General features: G+C 42.4%; 1 protein-coding gene across 2 annotated transcripts in view; it reads left to right on the top strand.

Annotated features, from left to right (window-relative positions):
• DOK5 (docking protein 5) overlaps window positions 1-19,615 on the top strand; it is a 153,236-nt gene that overhangs the window by 64,368 nt on the left and 69,253 nt on the right. For both annotated transcript variants that reach the window (XM_047770821.1, XM_047770822.1), the window contains exon 2: window positions 12,822-12,929. In XM_047770821.1, coding sequence (XP_047626777.1) covers window positions 12,822-12,929 — 108 coding nt within the window. The remainder of the gene's footprint in view (window positions 1-12,821; window positions 12,930-19,615) is intronic.

Below are 19,615 nucleotides of genomic sequence, written 5' to 3'. Positions count from 1 at the left end.
CTTTAAGCAGTGGATATTGATACAGTCAGACGAGTGTTTTAAAGATCACCCAGACGTACTGCAGAAAATGGGCAGAAAAGCGGGAAGAATGAAAGGAGGGAAACTTTGAAATGCAAGAGGTGGTGGCTTCAGTGAGGGTGGTGGTCCCTGCGGGGGAAAAAAAGAAAGATACTCCAGGTTGAGCCGGAAAGTGAAATACGCAGGACGCAGTGATTGATGGATTGTGTTAAAAAATAATTCTCAAAAACAGTTAACATCGCGGCATGCCAATGTAGAAAGAGCCTGCATTTCAGATTCTCCTTAGCTCATTACTTGAGAGAACCACGCAGACTCCAAAGAACCCGTGGGTTTATATGCCCACCATAGGGCAATGAATGTTTCAAAGGAGGCAAACCAGCTTCAGGACAGCGGGAGAAGGAAATCAGTGGACCATCTACAGAATGGGATCGAATGTGTGTCTTTATGGACCAGACCTATTGTGCATTTCTATCAGTAATCTGCAATTTAGAGTTGTGGAATAGCTCCCACAGAATCAAAAGCAGATAAGCCTGGAAATTCGTGCTAAAGAATACACGGTTTGCCACTGAAGCAGACAGACATTTTCCCCTGTCCTTTTGAGTGTGAAAGTGTGTGTGTGAGTGTGTGTGTGTGAGAATGATGGAGAGGTGGGGAAGGGTGGAAATAGAGCTCTCCCTCCCTTCGTGTGAACAACTGAGCCTGATTTACTGAATGAGGATATATACTGCAGTAGATAAAGAGTAAAAGATTAAAAACCAGGGCCAACTTACTTTTGTCTCTTAAATCTTTAAAAGATTAAAGATTAAAAAGCAGGGACCACCTCCTTTTTGACTTAATAACTTACTAATAGTATTTTCTACAGTGTAAATATTATTTTACCACCTCATTTTTAGTGGCGGCAATTTCCATTTACAGATATGCCATGATTAATTAAGCCAGTCCCTGGAACATTTAGAGTGCTTTTAGTTTTCATGCTGAAGAACCCTGTTCCCATATGTTTGCATATTGCTGTAATTATTTTCTTGGGGGGGGAGGAAGTTACTAGAAATAGTATTTCCAGGTCAAATGCTAGGCATAATTTCGCCCCAGGAAGGTTGTGCTAATTTGCTTCACCATCAGCAAAGGATTGACATAGTTAATGTATGCCTTGTGGATGCTTTTGAAGTATTTTTAATCCTCTGTCTACAAATGTTATTTTATGATTAATTATCTTGGTTTTGCTGGTATTTTTCTTTGCAGTGAATTTAAAATGTACCTTGCTCCCCACTGTGCAACCTTCTCCAAATTAGCCTTTCCTTCCCTTACAAACGAAAAGGCATGTATATATAACTGATAGCCGTAGAGTTATGTTGTTTACTCATTAAAAAGATTTTTTTCCCTCGTGAAATACATAATTCTGAACCAGCTCATTATTTTAGGAGGAGGAGCTGGTAGCAGCCCACTAGTTACAATTCCATGATGCCAAAGAACCACTTCTTTTACAGCCTTCACCTGTCACCTTCTGAAATCCCATAACGACAGAGTCATGCATAAGAGTAGGAACTTATAACCATCTTGGTCTCAGAGGTATCCGCGTCAACGTTCTGATACTGCGGAAGGATTATTTGTAGACAATGGCAGACAGGATGGAGGGCGTTATCCAGCATCCTTTCATCGGTTGGGCCGTCCTTGGATTGTGATATTTCATCAGTCTCAGTAACAGAGGAGCCCAGGATTCTGGGAGGGCAGCTGGTAACTGTGGTCATGCGTTATGGGCCAAAGTGGACAGCCGGGTGCTCTTAGAGAAGTGATTGGTCTGCCCCTGGGGGCTGACTGCACCTGCCAGCAGGGAGCCAGTTCACCAGGACATTGGTTTACTGCAGCTATAGCTAATTAATAACAAGAAACCGAAGGATAGAGAGGGAAGAAAAACTAAGAACTTGCATGAGACACGTACCATATAGTTAGAAATACTGAGCACCTTTGAATTTCTGGTCTTCAGTCAAGGATACTGAATGCTTTGTCGCTTAAAGAGTGTTGAATTCTTTTTAACGAAAACATGTCTTACAAACTTCTAGGATACTTAGCCATCCTGGAGGAGGGCGTGCAGCTCCCATTGCAGGAATACTTCATTAAAAACTATCACTCTTGGTGATGGTTGGTGCCAGGGAACTTAAAAATCACAAATGCAAATGTCACACCGAAATAGCTAGACGATAAAGTCGTCGTCCAGATGAAAGAGCATATGGTTACCACTAGACGTCTCTTTTTAGATTATGATAAGGATGAAAATCAACTTCTTACAGACGGCTCGACCCTCAGCAGAAGGCTGTGCATCTCCAGGAGACCAACTTTTCTTGGAAAATCCTGGGGTAACGGTTAAGAGCTTGTTCTCCAGGATCAGGCAGACCATGCTTGGAATCCTGGCTTGTTTCTGCAGGAGTTTCATGCCCTTGACCTCACTGAGGCCATAGTTCCTCTTAAAATGGGGACAATAGCAGCACCTGCTTTATAGGGCTGTTGGGAGGGTTGAGATGATGCTGAAAAAGGGTTGAGAATTCCGCACGCACACAGGGATCGGCCAGTGCTAGGTGGTGGTATTAACACCCTGGACACAAAGAATATTTGCTTTGTTTTGGAGAGTAGGGAAAAATAGGGTTAGAGTGTGAGAAATGAGGCTAATTTAGCCTTATACAGCTGAGGATATATCTTTCGCCTTAGAGAAAATGCTTTGAGGAGAGAGCAAGGGATGTGATTACAGGAAGGGGATGCTGGCAAAATGGAAAATGGTCCTAACGTACCTTCCCCTCCCACCACAGTGCACTTTTCCTGCATAGAATAAAATAACTAGAAAAAGCTAATTGTATTGCAAGGTAAAGAGGGGATGCTGATATCTCCTCCTGGGAAGGGGGCCTTTAGGACAGCATCTGCATTCCCTGTAGAGCAGTGGGTTCCCTACAGTGGACGGGGAGATGGGGAACGTGTGGACATGGTGGAGGGCGTGGGACGGTATTAAGTCACCCTTCTACCAGAATCTGATTGAAGTTCAATTTGGCTTGTGGGAAGATAGGGACCATACAGGGATTCTCACCTGGGGAGTGTTTCCTCTCCTCTTGCCCCGAGGAGGGAGCTGTCAAACAGATTTTCATCTTCATCGCAAGCTGACCCAAGCTTAAACCGTTGAGAAGCACTACCAAAGACCAGAAGTTGGCACCTTGCAGTCTGTGGACCACATCGGTCCACTGCCTGATTTTCTAAAATAAATTTTTATTGGAAGATAACCACACCATCCATTTACATATATCCTGCGGTTCCTTTCATGCTACAACTGCAGAGTTCAGGAGTTGCAACAAGGGTCTACGGCCTTTAAAATATTTACTATCTGGTCCTTTCCAGGAAGAAGTTTGCTGACTCTTGCAGTAAAGACCCAAATGGTCACATCTTACTTATTTTTCTGCTTTTCTTGAGCTTAAATAAAGGTGGCATCTCATTTTCCTTTTAACAGGAATTTTGGGGTCAACATTTTGCATTCTGTTATCTTCCTAAGATGCATCCTGTTGCAGTTGAGTGTGTGACTCTGCTGTTGAAGACATTGTGATGGGCTGCTAATAAAAGTAGGAACTCCAGGCAAATTCTGAATTCTTTCAGCTGTTCCCTGGCCCTGGAAATCTTGGTGACTTTACCAGACTATTCTTTGTTAGGAAAAGCAGTGAGTAAAAATGTCAGGGATCTGAAACCTAGAGAGCTCATTAGTTGCTAAGGGAGTCAAGTTTTAAAGAAACGGAAGACAGTGGGAAGAAGAGAAATCATATATGGGTTGGTGACAATTTAATGCTGAACATCAGGGATCATAAAACTACCACCTCCAACAATGAAACACACACCGAAGGAGATTTTCATGTAACTGCTACATCTAGTATAAATGCACCCAGGTTGTCAAAACCGTGTGATGTTCCTATCTGCTTGAGCTTGAGTGTGTGTGTGGGGACTGACTTGTTCAGGTCCAGGACATTGAAGATATTCATACAGCCTCATATCCTTCAATTCTGAACTCTCAGAGCAGCGTGCATTCACCTATAGCAGTAGGTCTGCCTTTGCTCCGCAGGGGACATTTGGCAATGTCTGGAGACTGTTTTGGTTGTCAGCTGGGTAGGAGGAGCTTGTTACTGGCATTCAGTTGGTAGAGGACAAGCATGCCCCTAATTATCCGACAGTGCCCAGGACAGCCCTACCCTTCCCACTACCAAAAATGACCTCGTCTGAAATGCCAGTAGTGCCCAGAAGGCAGGACCCTGATGCATAAGAGGTGAGGCTTTTCAATGTGAAAAGTATTCTGTCCTCACATTCCCTAACAGCAAAATTTTCTTTAGAATTACCTCCTCTTCTGCCGGAGGCCAGCTCTGGCCGCCAGGGAGCGTACACTTTCCCGAAGAAGATGGACGGCGTTGGCGAATGTACATGCAGAGGCAGCCTCTTTGTCCCTTCTTTCAGGGCGCTGGACTGCTCAAATTTTATTGGCATAAGTGGTTGATTATATAGACAGCTTTTTGCTACAGATTACATCACAGCGTTAAAAGTACATTGGTTAACTGTTACATGGTATAACAGCTATACATCATGTTTTAAGATCTTTGTTTTAACTAAACTTACTGGGTACAATTTAGGGGCAATTAGGTACAATACATCATGCTGTAAGATCTCTATCTTAACTAAACTTAGTGAGTACAATTTAAGGGCAATTAGGTACAACACATCATGTGGGAAGGAGACTCAGTACAAATCACCCCATGGCCAGTCAGTCTTTACAATTTGAAGAGGTCACAGACACAAGAATTTGGCATTCACAATTCTTGTTTTTAGACTACTGCTTATCTTTAAAGCATTATGGCAGGGAGACAGTATAAGAAAATATAACTGGCTATCACTTAAAAGCTTTTAAAATCAAGGACAAAAGTCACAGCTAAGTTTCTTGGATAATATATGGCTAACTTTTATGGACCTCATTAAAATCCTAACTCTAAAGTTTACTATATAACTAGTTAATAGATTAAAACTATGTTTTAACTAAGTTGGACTTAAATAGGGGAACGTCCTTCAGGATGAAATTCTTATTATATTATTGTTGTAACTTTGTTAAATCACAAATCACCACAGGAAAATAAGAATGGGAAATAAAAATAATAAGTAAATAATCAGGAAAGACAGAGGAAAACTGAATAGCAAGTGAATAACAGAAAAGACTAAGTTATCCATGGAACAATCCCCACTCAGCAACACAAAATGGAAATTATTTCCTGGGAAATTTAGTTTTCCACCTATGTCAGCAGGTGAGCCTTATTGTCTTCTGGGGCCTGTCCTCGGAATTGCACCATACAGGCAGGCATCCCCTTGTTTAGGAACCTACCCTCGGAATTGTACCATTCAGACAGGCCCCTTTTCCTGATTAGGAACTGCACCATTCAGGCAGGCCTCTTTTTCTGAGTAGGAGACTGCCCTCAGAATTGCACCGTTCAGGCAAGCTCCCTTCCTTGGCTTCTTGTATCTTCTGGGCTCCCTGCACTCTTCATCTTCAGTGAAACTACACTTTGCTATTATGGTTAGGATAAAAATTTCCTCTTTTATTTATTTGTTTGTTTTTCCCATTTTTTTTTTTTTTTGGCTGCATCTGCGGCATATGGAAGTTCCCTGGGCCACAGATTGAATCTGAGCTGCAGCTGCAACCTATGCAGCGATGCTGCAGCCATGCTGGATCCTTAACCCACTCTGCTGGGCCAGGGATAGAACCAGCAATGCCAGAGAGATGACACCGGATCATTACCCCACTGTGCCTCAGTGGGAACACCAAAGTTTCCTCTTTAAAAAAAAAAAAAAAGTTAAAAAGTCAATTGTAAACTAACAGGTAACTAAAAGCACTGATAGACGGTCATGTGTTATGTCAAATATGATGGAGATGGTTGAATGAATGAATTTTGGAGGGGAAAAAAAAAAAAACCCTGCCTTATGCTATTAAGTAAATGAGATTTTTCTTCCACTTCTGGTCCTTGTAACCATGACATTGTTACTCCAACAGGTCCCCTCATGTTCCCATGTTCGGTGAGCCCTATTTCACTTCTAAGCAATACTGAAATATTGAAAGGTTTTAATGGTGCCAGGTGGCTTTTGTGTTCTTAGGACCGAGAGGATAAGGCAATTGAAATTGGGAGTTTATTGTAGCCGAGCCAACTTGACTTTCATCTGCAGTGTGTCTTTCAAGCTAGGAGACCCTCTCACAGTGATCTATGTCAAAGGCCCCTGCATTCTTCGTTGGAACCACTGGACTCAGAGGCCCTCATTTGGAGACAAGCACTGGGTTGTCTGAAAGTCCTTATGAATATTCATGGCATCAGTGAGCAAATTTGCCTGGCCCCACCCCAAGAGGTTCCCCTGCAGCAGACCTTGGCTAATCTCTAGGAATCTGCATAATTAACAATCATCTTGAGTGAGGTTGAACCAACTCTGAGCCTCATGAACTCCCTTTTCATAACCCAAGTTTCTATTTTCCTTAGCTCCTCATGAGCCAAGGTGTTTTAATCTGTTCCATGGTGACTTCCAAGCCAATAGTTAAGTGCGATGTTGCAGGTGAATTTAGACAATAGCACTCTTGCAGTTATTTGATTAGAACATTGCGCTTTTGCTCTTCCTACTTAATGAAACAAAAGAAAAGCAAAAATCCCCTTGGTGCGATACAAATGAATCAAAGATGAAAATCATTCCATATGTGGAAGTTGAGGAGTCTTTAGCTTGCATTCCACAGAGTTTAGACAGAAGCCAAATACTGATTTGACTGTGATGAAAATGAAGATGTTTCTTTTTTAAAAGTTAGAAATGCTATCATGCAAGATCGGGTCTAAAAATTAAGGCATACTTAAGAAATATACAGTATGTTCTTCAGTGAAAATATTTCCCCCCCACAGTTGGCATATATCTTGCATACCTTTAGTGTGCTGTTTCTGTTACATTTTCAGGGCCATGTGCAAAAGAAAGGGATTGCTAATGATCGGATGATAGTGAGAAACTTCCTTTCCCCATCCTTCTTTGAACAATCAGAGTGACAGTCATTTCCACTGTAATTACAGTCTTCTCTCTGAGGGTCAGGTTTTAAAAGAGCCAGCAAAGATGTTGGTAAGACTTCTGTTTGCCAAGCATAGCCCTGAAAATGTTAATTTTCGTGGCTGACTCTCCATCCTGAAAGGATTTTTTTACATGAACTCTTACCTTTGGCTCTTGTTACTTGGCTTCCTAAAGTTACCTAGCCTGATGGTTAGTTAGACTTAAATCTGATGGCCAAAGAGGGAACTAGAGAAGAAGCTTGGTAACCGTTACCAGATAAGGCTGTAATGTTTAAGATCTTGGTTAAATAGCTCTGCATTTTTCTGTTAAAAATGTTTAAGCATTTTAGAGAGTTCCTGTTGTGCCTCAGTGGTAACAAACCTGACTAGTATCCATGAGGATGCAGGTTCAATCCCTGGCCCTGCTTAGCAGGTTAAGGATCTGGCATTACCATGAGCTGTGGTGTAGGTTGCAGATGCAGTTTGGATCTGGTGTTGCTATGGCTGTGGCATAGGCTGGCAGCTGCAGCTCTGGTTAGACCCCTATCTTGAGAACTTCCATATACTTCGGGTAGGGCTCTTAAAAAAAAAAAAAAAAAAAAAAAGGAAAACCATTTTATTTTAAGGTAATTATAGACAGATACTTGGTTGTAAGAAATACTACACAAAGTCCCTGTACCCTTTACCCAATATCCCTGGTGGTAACATCTTTGAAACTATAATGCAACATTGTAACCAAGATAATGATGTTAATAGAGTCAAGATACAGGCCTGTTTCATCACTGCAGGGAAGCAAATGTGTGTTGCCTTATGTGGACACATCCTCTTCCCTTCTGGTCCCTCCTCACACATCCCTAACCCCTGATACCAACTAATCTATTTTCTCTTCCTATAGTTTTTTTTTTTATATTTTTTTTTATTTTCCCACTGTACAGCAACGGGGTCAGGTTATCCTTACATGTGTACATTACAATTACATTTTTTCCCCCACCCTTTCTTCTGTTGCAACATGAGTATCTAGACAAAGTTCTCAATGCTATTCAGCAGGATCTCCTTGTAAATCTATTCCAAGTTGTGTCTGATAAGCCCAAGCTCCCAATCCCTCCCACCCCCTCCCCCTCCCATCAGGCAGCCACAAGTCTCTTCTCCAAGTCCATGATTTTCTTTTCTGAGGAGATGTTCATTTGTGCTGGATATTAGATTCCAGTTATAAGTGATATCATATGGTATTTGTCTTTGTCTTTCTGGCTCATTTCACTCAGGATGAGAGTCTCTAGCTCCATCCATGTTGCTGCAAATGGCATTATGTCATTCTTTTTTATGGCTGAGTAGTATTCTATTGTGTATATATACCACATCTTCCGAATCCAATCCTCTGTCGATGGACATTTGGGTTGTTTCCATGTCTTGGCTATTGTGAATAGTGCTGCAATGAACATGCGGGTGCACATGTCTCTTTTAAGTAGAGTTTTGTCTGGATAGATGCCCAAGAGTGGGATTGCGGGGTCATGTGGAAGTTCTATGTATAGATTTCTAAGGTATCTGCAAACTGTTCTCCATAGTGGCTGTACCAGTTGACATTCCCACCAACAGTGCAGGAGGGTTCCCTTTTCTCCACAGCCCCTCCAGCACTTGTTATTTGTGGATTTATTAATGATGGCCATTCTGACTGGTGTGAGGTGCTATCTCATGGTAGTTTTGATTTTCATTTCTCTTATAATCAGCGATGTTGAGCATTTTTTCATGTGTTTGCTGGCCATCTGTATATCTTCTTTGGAGAAATGTCTATTCAGGTCTTTTGCCCATTTTTCCATTGATTGATTGTTTTTTTTGCTGTTGGGTTGTATAAGTTGTTTATATATTCTAGAGATTAAGCCCTTGTCCGTTGCGTCATTTGAAACTGTTTTCTCCCATTCTGTAAGTTGTCCTTTTGTTTTCTTTTGGGTTTCCTTTGCTGTGCAAAAGCTTTTCAGTTTGATGAGGTCCCATGGGTTTATTTTTGCTCTAATTTCTATTGCTTTGGGAGACTGACCTGAGAAAATATTCATGATGTTGATGTCAGTGTTTTGCCTATGTTTTCTTCTAGGAGTTTGATGGTGTCCTGTCGTATATTTAAGTCTTTCAGCCATTTGGAGTTTATTTTTGTGCATGGTGTGAGGGTGTGTTCTAGTTTCATTGCTTTGCATGCAGCTGTCCAGGTTTCCCAGCAATGCTTGCTGAATAGACTTTCTTTTTCCCATTTTATGTTCTTGCCTCCCTTGTCAAAGATTAATTGACCATAGGTGTCAGGGTTCTCTTCCTATAGTTTTGTCATTTTAATAATGCTATTAATGTAGTCATAGAGTTTGTAACCTTTGGGGCTTGGCTCCTCCCCCCCCCCCAAGCGTCATTCTCTGGGGGCTCATTCAAATTGTTTTTAGAGCTGAGTGGAATTCTATGATATGCATGTTCCCCAAATTGTTTATCCTTTTACCCCTTGGAGAACTAGCATGAGTTGTTTCCAGTTTTGCACTGACACAAATCCAGCTCCTGTGAACATTCATGTTCACTTTTTTTTTTGTATGTGTGGGAAGCTTGCATTTCTCTAGGATAGATTCCTAAATGTGCAACTTGGGTCATGTGTTGCTTGTCTAGCTTTTTAAGAAACTGCCCAACTGTGTTTCAGAGCTGTGCCATGTGACATTCCCACTACCCGTGTATACGTGATCCGGTTTCTCTGCATCCTTGTCAACATTAGTAGTGGTATTATTATCAATATTTTTAATTTCAGCCCATCCGATAGGTGTGTAGAGATATTTCATTGTGGTTTGAATTTTTATTTCCCTGACAGCTAAATGAGGTTGGACATTCTGTCAGGTGCTTCCTGATCACCTGTATGTTCTCTTTGGTGAAATGTCTGTTTATGTCTTTGGCCCATTGTGTAATTGGACTGTTTGATTCTTTACTTTGGAGATCTGAGGCCTCTTTATATATTCTAAATACTAATCCTTTGCCAGATACTGGTTTGCAAATATTTTTTTCCCAGCTTATCTTTTCATTCCCTTAGAAGAATTTTTCACATAGTGAAAGTTTTAAATTTGATGAGGCGCAATAATGGCAAGTTTTTCTTTTATGGATTACTCCTTGTGTATGAGGTCTAAGGACTCTGTCCAGACCATGGTCACAAGCATTCTCTCTGTTTTGTCCCTAAGCTTTTGTAGTTTTTAAAATATTTACGTCCATTTGGAGTTGATTTTTGCATAGGATAAGCATTTTAGGTTAAGGTGTTTGTTTATTCCTTAAGGAGGTCCAGTCATTCAACCACCATTTATGTAAAAGGATACGCTTCCTCCATTGAATTGCTTTTCCACTTTGTATGTCCCTTGATAAGTTCAGTGACTATGAAAGATGAAAGCCAGTAGAATAGATTTTAACGATACTATGTTACCGATACCTCTGGATATTTAAGAAATAACAGGAGACTCTTTTCCTTTAACTTACAGTGTTAATTTTTAATAAACAAAACAAAAACTAACAAACAAAAAATAAAAACCCATTCTGGACAACCCAGGGAAAAAAAAACCACTGTGAATATTTTGGTATATTTTGTCTTCTATGCATTTCCATTCTAGTGAGTATTATGACATAAGGTTTTACATTCTGTTTCCCCTGTGAACACCTTCCCATGTCATTAGAAATATCTTCTGAAACTTGTTTCAGATGAACTGCCTATGTTAGCCTATAGATAACATGTGTATTATTGATGTAGCACACTTTATGATATATTATGCATACTATTTATATTACTGTATTTTATTCTAATGACTACCTGTGTTATCTTAAATATGTACATCAGCTATATTCTAGGTGTGTATTATAATACCATATTTTGTACTCCATATTTACTATATTTCTGTGTACCTGTTTATTATAAACCACCTATGTTATCCTGTAGATGGGTAATATATATCCCACTATATATTTCAGGAGTACTGTAATTTACTTTGTCATTCCTTATTGTGGAAGATTTAGTAGTTTCTAACGTTCATTATTATAAATAATACAGCTAACATTTCATTATACATCCAGTCAGGTCAGACACATATGTAACCCTCGGTGTTCAGAGCTAGACTTCAGAGTAGAGGGGGTTTCATTTTTTTACCTCTCCAAACGAAGCAATTAATGAATGTTCAGTTTGTGAGTCAGAAGACGGAAACAATATATTCCGTGTGGCAGACAAGTAGTAGCAAACCTAAATCCCTCATCCATCTGCCACTGACTCATGCAGTGGTAGGAGGCATTTTAAATTGAGTCTCGTGTGAGTTCCGATTCTTTAAGGGTCTTTGTAGTTGGTGTCAAATGGTCTTCAGAGGTCGCCAGAAGAGTTCGGGAGTGCCACTCAGAACTTTGCCATCAGCGATCGTTATGATTAATTGAAGCCTTTTGAATTTTTTTAGGCTTAAAATCTTTTTTTGTGCCTTAGGAGAAGGTCGTTTTTCATATGTCCATTAGCTCTTTGCATTTTCTTCCTTGGCTTTATTACAATTTTTGTGTCTAGTGTTGTTTCCGTTAGTTATTCCAATTAGGGTCGTTTTGGTTGCTTTGAGCAGAACCCCTTTCAAGCTCAATTAAGAATTGTCTTAACTACAAATGTAATAAATTCATTGCGTAATAAAAAAAAAAAGAGTTGTTTTGATGGGGCTTTCCCATTGTGGCTCAGCAGAGATGAACCCAACTAGGATCCATGAGGATGCGGGTTCGATCCCTGGCCCCACTCGGGTTAAGGATCTGGTGTTGCCGCGAGCTGTGGCGGAGGTCACAGATGTGGCTTAGATCTAGTGCTGCTGTGGCTGTGGTGTAGGCCGGCACCTGTAGCTCACATTAGACCCCTCGCCTGGCAACTTCCATATGCCACACCTGCAGCCCTAAAAAGCAAACAAACAAACAAAAAACCTAAAGAATTGCCTCGATGCGATGGTGATGGTGATGGATTCGAAAGATACAGATGACTTCCAGGAAAACCAGAGGAAGGGCTGGATCACAAAGTCAGCAGCTGACAGATGACTAAGGACTAAAAGGTCTCATGTGCCCAGAGCAGAAATTTTCAGTTCTCTAAACCACTTTCCGCTGCTTATTAACTCGATCTCAGTGTATAACCCACCAGTGTCAACCTCTCAACTCGGACTACACCTCAGCCTGGCAAAAAGCTTTGAGCCTCCAGGCTGGATTTTCTGGTGGAGAATCTGGTTGGTGTCTCGCAGCCATTCATTAGCTGGTCTAGTGTCTGGCCCACTCCTGACCATCAGTTATGAGGAATGTCAGGTGACACCTTGGGCCTGTCTCTTCCTAGGACTTCCAGTGAACTCTTTGGCCCACATCAGGTCCATGGTTTCCATACATAACGGCTTTTTAAATCAGCATGTGCTGTGGATGCCTGTATTATTTATGCTGATTTGAGCCTTTTGTCTCTGGGACTTTTTCTGAAATGGTCTTATTGATATTGTTATCAAAGCAAAGAGACATTCACCTCCAAATACTTATTGTCTTTGGAGTCCAGTGATTTTTCTGAATGACATGAAACACCCGTTGTAGAAACAGTTTGGGGTTTTTAAATTTTATTTTCCCAAAGCAACATCACATTTATGGCTTATGAATATTTTACAGGCGAAAACATCAAAAAGGAAACTTTTAAATGTAAATGCCACTAATATCTGAGTCAGTGGTGATGCTGAGTGCCATCTTTGTATTTCCTTCCAGATTTATCAGCGATGTTGGTTAGTATTCAAGAAGGCTTCCAGCAAAGGTCCGAAAAGACTGGAGAAATTTTCTGACGAGCGTGCTGCATATTTTAGGTGTTATCATAAGGTAAGACTTGATTGTTGTAGCTGTCCAGAAATCCATTCATATCTAAGAAACTCAAATTCATTGAGGCTGAAGACATGTCTTGCTTTTTTAACAAAGGTACAAGAAAATACTTTTTCCAATGGTGAAGCATCTCTAAACCAGTATGTACTTGCTAAGTATTTAAAATAATTGATTAATGTGAAGTCCCTCTTCTGATTGCCTACTATTTGTGATGGTTTTTCCAATCTCTAGTGTAGAAATTACCATGCTGTGCACAGTAGGCTCTTTTCCTAACACCGAAGCCTCTTGAGGGTGAGGGTTGGCTCTAAGATGCCTATCACAGTGTCTGACGCAGAATAGGCCCTCACTCAATGCTTGGAATGTGGGGTGAGGAAGGAAGGGAAGAAGCTGGAAAGAGGTGAATCCATTCGCAGACATTTAGCGAGGTGAGGGAACGTGAGTAAACTTTCCTTTGGAGTAAATTCTCCAAAAGTGGTGAGTTAACATCTTGCTGGGCCTGGGTTTATACAGTGATGAACAGCAGTAGAGCAAGCTGTGTTCCTTCTCAGTTTAGAGCCATAAAGAGTACATTGTGTGTTATTGGTACATCAATACAGATACAAGGGGAAGAAGAGGGCAAAGCAAGGCTTTGAGATGAAATAGGAAAAGGAGTCAAGAGTAGCGTCTTCGTGCGTTTGGTTTCCCCACTATTTGGTAATAAAGTTCTACCCTCCGGGGTCAGCCCCACCTCCAGCCTTCCTTCTAGCCAGAATATTCAGGTATACTTTGCAAGTCCAGATTGTCCCCTAGTACTTACCATCCCTGTGCCACCTGTGACCATGCATCTACATTTTTGGTCCTCGGGAAGGAATGGTTCTGTGTCAGTTATTCAGGAGCAGCGATCCATGAAGCCAGGGATAGACAGCATAACTTGGAGCCCTTGAAAATAGTCTTGAGGCAGTCTCTCTATTTCTAAAACACCTGTAACTATTGCTGTCCAGTCACTTTGGATCCGATGGGTCATGTCCCCGTTTTCCCCATGCATACCCAGCATCCTTTCAAATAACAAGGTGGAGATCAATGATACAGGAATGACTGGCTTCATTTTTTTACTTGAAAAGTCTTGCCTTCCAGTGGAGCTCGAAATGCCCAAAGGGGTGATTGTGTATCTATAGGACAAGGACAGAGTGGCTTCCATTCTCCCCTTCGTTACCTGGCTCTGATTCCTCCCCTCCACCACCAAACCCTGGTGACTAGACTGTCTCCTGTGGTTGAAAGCATCCATTCCTCATTCCTTCGTGTTGTTCCTCACGGGGTCCTCCAGAGGCTTCATCTCCTGGGTGACCAGAACCTGTGGTTATGCATCAGCCCTTCTCCTGAGAACCCCCGGCAGTCTGTCACTCGATAGTCTCATCAGCCCAAGGTTGCATGTCTCTGTCCTCCCAGCCCCGCATTCATATGCTGAAACCTAATCCCCAGTATGATGTTAGGAGGTGGGGCCTCTGGGAGCTGCTGCGGTCCTGCGAGTGGAGCCCTCACGAATGAAACCAGTGAAACCAGTGCCCTCGTCAAAGGGACCCCCGAGGCTGCCCTCCTCTCTTCTGCCGTGTGGGGCACAGCATCTGTGAACCAGGCCACGCGTCCTCCCCAGACCCTGAATCGGCCAGCGCCCCCACCTTGGTCTCCAGGACACTGAGACATACGTTTCTGTTGTTTCTGAGCCACCTGGTCTGTAGGAATTTTGTTACAACAGCCAGAATGGACAACATCAGACTCTTGTTCTATCTGCTCAGTGTGCGTGGCCGCCGATGTTGATCCTGGCTTTGGTAGAGTGGTGCACGTGGCTGGAAACACTCTTCCTAAAGCCCTCGCCCTGCCTTTCTGAAGGTAGAGCAGTGAATAGGCCGTGCTCTGCCTACAGACCTAGATGTGCCTAAGAGAAGAAAGACGCGACCCTCGAGAGGAGGGTTTTAGAGCCGCTCCCCCCGCCCCCCATGCAGGCCAAGGGCAGATAGTGTTGGCCCCGGCTCACTGTGCAGAGAGACCCTGAACACGTCTCACGACCTCTCTTGCTGGCGCTGTGGTCCAAGCCAGGGAGCTGCCTGATTCTCAGCCCTCCCTTCGAACCGCTTGTATCGCGTCATGATGCTCTCGCTCAGGCCCCTCAGCCAGGTCCTTGGAAGGGCCTGTACAGGCACGTGACCTGACGCCCCGGGGCCTGTGTAACCCCATCTGCTCAGGGTCCACGGTCCCACTTTATTCTTCTACAGGACCCCGGGCTCCTTGCTCCCCAAAGACCATTCCTACCAGGCACATTCCCACCTTCCAGCGTGTTCTTCCCTTTCCTCGGAAGGCTCTCCCTGCCAGTATGCACTTGGCTCACTGCCTTACTTTGTTCAGGTCCTCGTTCAAATTCTTCCTCTAAGTGAGGCCATTCATGGAATCCTTGGACCCCTCCCTCCTCATGTCCCTGTATTTTTCTCTTTAGCATTTATCGCTTCATACATATTGACTTCCTTGTTTTGTGTGGTTTTCCTGACAATACCGTCGTCAAATAAGGTCCACAAAGGCAGAGACTTTTGAAGGGATGTAGTCCCGCCTCTGCTCGTTATCAGTGCCTAACACATAGCAGACACTTTTTAGGCTGTGGATTGAAAAGCAGTGAGTATTATCAATAGAGGATGTGGAATACCTGTGGCTGTCTTCGGGCTTTTTTTTTTGGGGGGGGGGGGGCACATCTGCAGCATATGGAAGTTCCTGGACCAGGGCTCGAATCCCAGCCACAGCTGCAGATGGAACTGCTACAGAGGCAACGCCCCATCCCGAACACCCCCCTCTTCCCACTGTAGTGGCAACTCCAGGGTCATACTTGTATTGAGCTTATCAGACCGCTTGTACTTGAGACCCCTGAAAGCTGGGAAGAAATGCTGTCTTGGAGGAAATGGGGTGTGTGGTGATGACGGCAGAGAAAGCTAGGCCTGGGAAGTTTTACGCGGACGGATGCATAGGCATGACCAAAGTGGGCTGAAAAGATCCCTCTTGAACCGAAAAGAAGTAAGGGGAGGTCGAGGACAAACGTGCCCTGTTTCCCAGACGTCTACCTGCCAGCTTTGGAATTTAATATGCAAATCTTTGGAGAATGTGGTAAGCCCACATTCTCTTTCATCTGTAATAATCATTAACCAAAGTTCAAAGCGTTCGAACGGAAGAATTATCTCCATTAAGCCTCCAAGCCCTTGATGAGTTCCTGTAACTGATTCATCCGCCTTACCCTTTTAGATCTGATACATTCAGTATTAATCTCTTGGGGGCCTATAAAAAGCAGGAGTAACTCTGAGATACGCATTTTTTTTTTATCTAAAGGCTGTGTAATTTATGAATCTTGATAATACAACACCTAGGGTTATAAGTAGCACACCGTGACCAGATTGCTGAGTTTATCTGAATATAAATAAGGCAGTTTCCAAAAGAAATGAAGAACTGTACGTTATGGCATTTGATCATGACAGAGATGGTGTGGTGTATAGATACCTATCGCTCCTGTAGGAAATCTATAGTGTTTATGGGAATACAGTGCTTCTTTAGTTTCACGTTTAAAGATGTTATTGTGGGAAACAGGTCAGTCTTGCATATCTGATTCTTTTTAGAGGTTTTTTAAAACAGGAAATTGACTGTAGAATTTTAAAACGTGGAGTTCCCGTCGTGGTGCAGTGGTTAACGAATCCGACTAGGAACCATGAGGTTGCGGGTTCGGTCCCTGCCCTTGCTCAGTGGGTTAACGATCCGGCGTTGCTGTGAGCTGTGGTGTAGGTTGCAGACGCGGCTCGGATCCCGCGTTGCTGTGGCTCTGGCGTAGGCCGGTGGCTACAGCTCCGATTCAACCCCTAGCCTGGGAACCTCCATATGCCGAGGGAGCAGCCCAAGAAATAGCAACAACAACAACAACAACAACAAAAATAAAAATAAAAAAAATAAAAAATAAAACGTGGTGCTGTCCTCACTGACAGGGTAGCTACATGTGCTGTCATACAAACATTGGAAAATAAATATATGAATAGTGCATGCAGAACAATTCATTTTTCATTCCTTTACTTCTTCCAGGAGGCACCCCTCTAGCACCCACAGCTGTCGGAGACGGCTGTGAATCTGATTTACTGTAATTGCAACAATATTAAGACTCCAGTAACTTTATTTTTTATTTATCTACTTTCCAGTTTTATTGAGAAATAATCGACATACATCACTCTGTACGTCCGCGGTGTAGGACTCCAGCAACTTTATAGTTCCTGACCTTCTTGGGAAACATAAGTTTATTGTTTTCATTCAGCACATTGAAGTTGCTCGGAAGTTTCTATGCATACGTCCACTTTCTTGAGATGAATAATAAGTGGGAAGAAATCCAAGTGGAAGGACCATCATCTTTTGTTTTTGAGACCAAGGCAAATAGTGTGGCTAGAATTGGGGAAACTTGCTTTCTTTTTTCCTTTCTTTCTTTCTTTTTTTCCCCTCCCTTTTTTTTTTTTTAGTTAGCGTCATTTTTTCTATTTGTTTATTTATTGAAGTATGGTTGATTTATCTTATGATGTTAGTTTCAGGTGCACAACGTAGTGGTTCAGTACTTTTGCAGATCATGCTGCACTATAGGCTGCTACAAGGTAATGGCTACACTTCCCTTTGCTGTATCCTTGCTGCTTATCTCTTTTATGGATAGTAGTTTACATTCGTTAATCCCAGACCCCTAGTCTGTCCCTCCCCCCTTTCTGCTCCCCTTTGGTAACCACAAGTTTAATTTCTATATCTATGAGTCTTCTTCTGTTTTGCAAAGACATTCATTTGTATTAATTTTTAGATTCCACATATAAGTGATCTTATATAGTATTTGTCTTCTTCTGTCTGACTTATTTCACTAAGCATGATCATCTCTAGATCCATCCTAGAGTATTGGCAGTATTTCATTCTTTTTTATGGATGTGTAATAGTCCATTGTACATATGTACCACATGTTCTTTTGTTTGTTTGTTTGTTTTGGCTTTTGTCTTCTGTCTTTTTTGGGCTGCACCCGCAGCATATGGAGGTTCCCAGGCCAGGGGTCTAGTCAGAGCTGTTGCTGCCAGCCTAGGCCAGAGCCACAGCAACGCCAGATCCGAGCCTTGTCTGTGACCTACACCATAGTTCACAGCAATGCTGGATCCTTAACCCACTGATCGAGGCCAGGGATTGAACCCGAAACCTCATGGTTCCTAGTCAGATTCGTTTCCGCTGTGCCACGACGGGAACTCCTATACCACATATTCTTAATCCAGTTGTCTGTTGAGGGGCACTTGGGGGGCTTCCATAACTTGGCTATTGCAAATACTGCTGCTGTCACATTGGGGTGCCAGGTATCTTTTCAAATTAGTGTTTTCAGTTGAGAAGCCTGCTTTCTAATCTGGCTTTGGCATTTTATGTGTCTTGCAAGTTGCTTGACTTCTGTGTAAAGCTAACCTCCAAGGCAAGTCACGTCATAGCATCTCCATCATCACACGGGGCTGAGCCTGCAGGATTCAGGTCACCTTGGGCCAGAAGGATGTTCCAACACATTTTCTAGTAGCATTGTTTCCCACAATTTGTGCTAGAGGTGTGGCAGTGGAGACTTTTGGAAGGACCAGAATTCTGTGGTCACAGAAGTTTGGGAATCACAGTATTTCCATCCCCATTCTTGAGACTCATAGTCCACTGTAGCTTACACAGGCTTTGAGATGTCCTGTGGCCAGGAAACCTAAATAACTTTGAGTTATCATTTACAAAAAAAATTAGACCCCGGAACTATCATTTAAAACAAAATTGCATGTTCCACGGAACAAATTAGTTCTGAAGAACGCAGTTTGTGGTATGCTGCTTTTTTGTGTTACCTTGTTTATTAAATGTCCATGTGGCCCCCTGTTATTTCAACAGGGAACAGCTGGGGGTGATCCTTCCTGCTTCGCTGAAATCCTGGCTTTAGCGTTTGTGTTAAATGAATCAGTGTTTATGAATGTATCTGAAAATGAAAGGCCCTCTCGCTGCAAGAAATAATTGCCATCATTACTTTTGTCCTTCTGCCACACCCCTTTTGGCTTGTTTGTTCTGTCCTTTTAGCCTTCCTTAGGGGACCAGGTCATGCTTCGATCTCCAAAGCCCAGTTCCTTACTCTTACGTTACTCTTGGTTTCTGCAAACATAGGATTCCATCTTCCTCCCGCTGAGTCAATGTCCTGAAATTTATTTCTCTGGAATTTGAGATTTCGTTTTTAAACTGAGGTATCATGGACATACAACATCATATTAGTTTCAGGTGTACAACATAATGATTCTATATTTTTGTACATTGCAAAATGATCACCACAATAAATCTAGTTGATGTTTATCAGCTACAAAGCTATAGAATTTTTTTTTATTGTGAAGAGGGCTTTTAAAATTTACTGTTAGCAGTTTTCAAATATGTGATACGGTCTGATGAACGATAGTCACTGTGGTGAACATTACAGCCCCATGATTTGTTGATTTAATAATTAGGAGTTGGTACCTGTTGAGTCGCCTCACCCATTTTGCCTACTGCCCTCCTACCCCCAGGCCCCGTACTTCTCTCTCTTTCTGGCATCCACCGGTCGGTTCTGTGTATCTACGAGCTTGTTATTTTGTTTCGTTTTTTTAGATTCCACATATAAGTAGATCACAGGGTGTTTGCCT

This window comes from Phacochoerus africanus, chromosome 3, assembly GCF_016906955.1.
Source record: "Phacochoerus africanus isolate WHEZ1 chromosome 3, ROS_Pafr_v1, whole genome shotgun sequence".
In the NCBI taxonomy this organism is placed as follows: Eukaryota; Metazoa; Chordata; class Mammalia; order Artiodactyla; family Suidae; genus Phacochoerus; species Phacochoerus africanus.
This window is presented reverse-complemented; position numbering and strand designations above follow the sequence as displayed.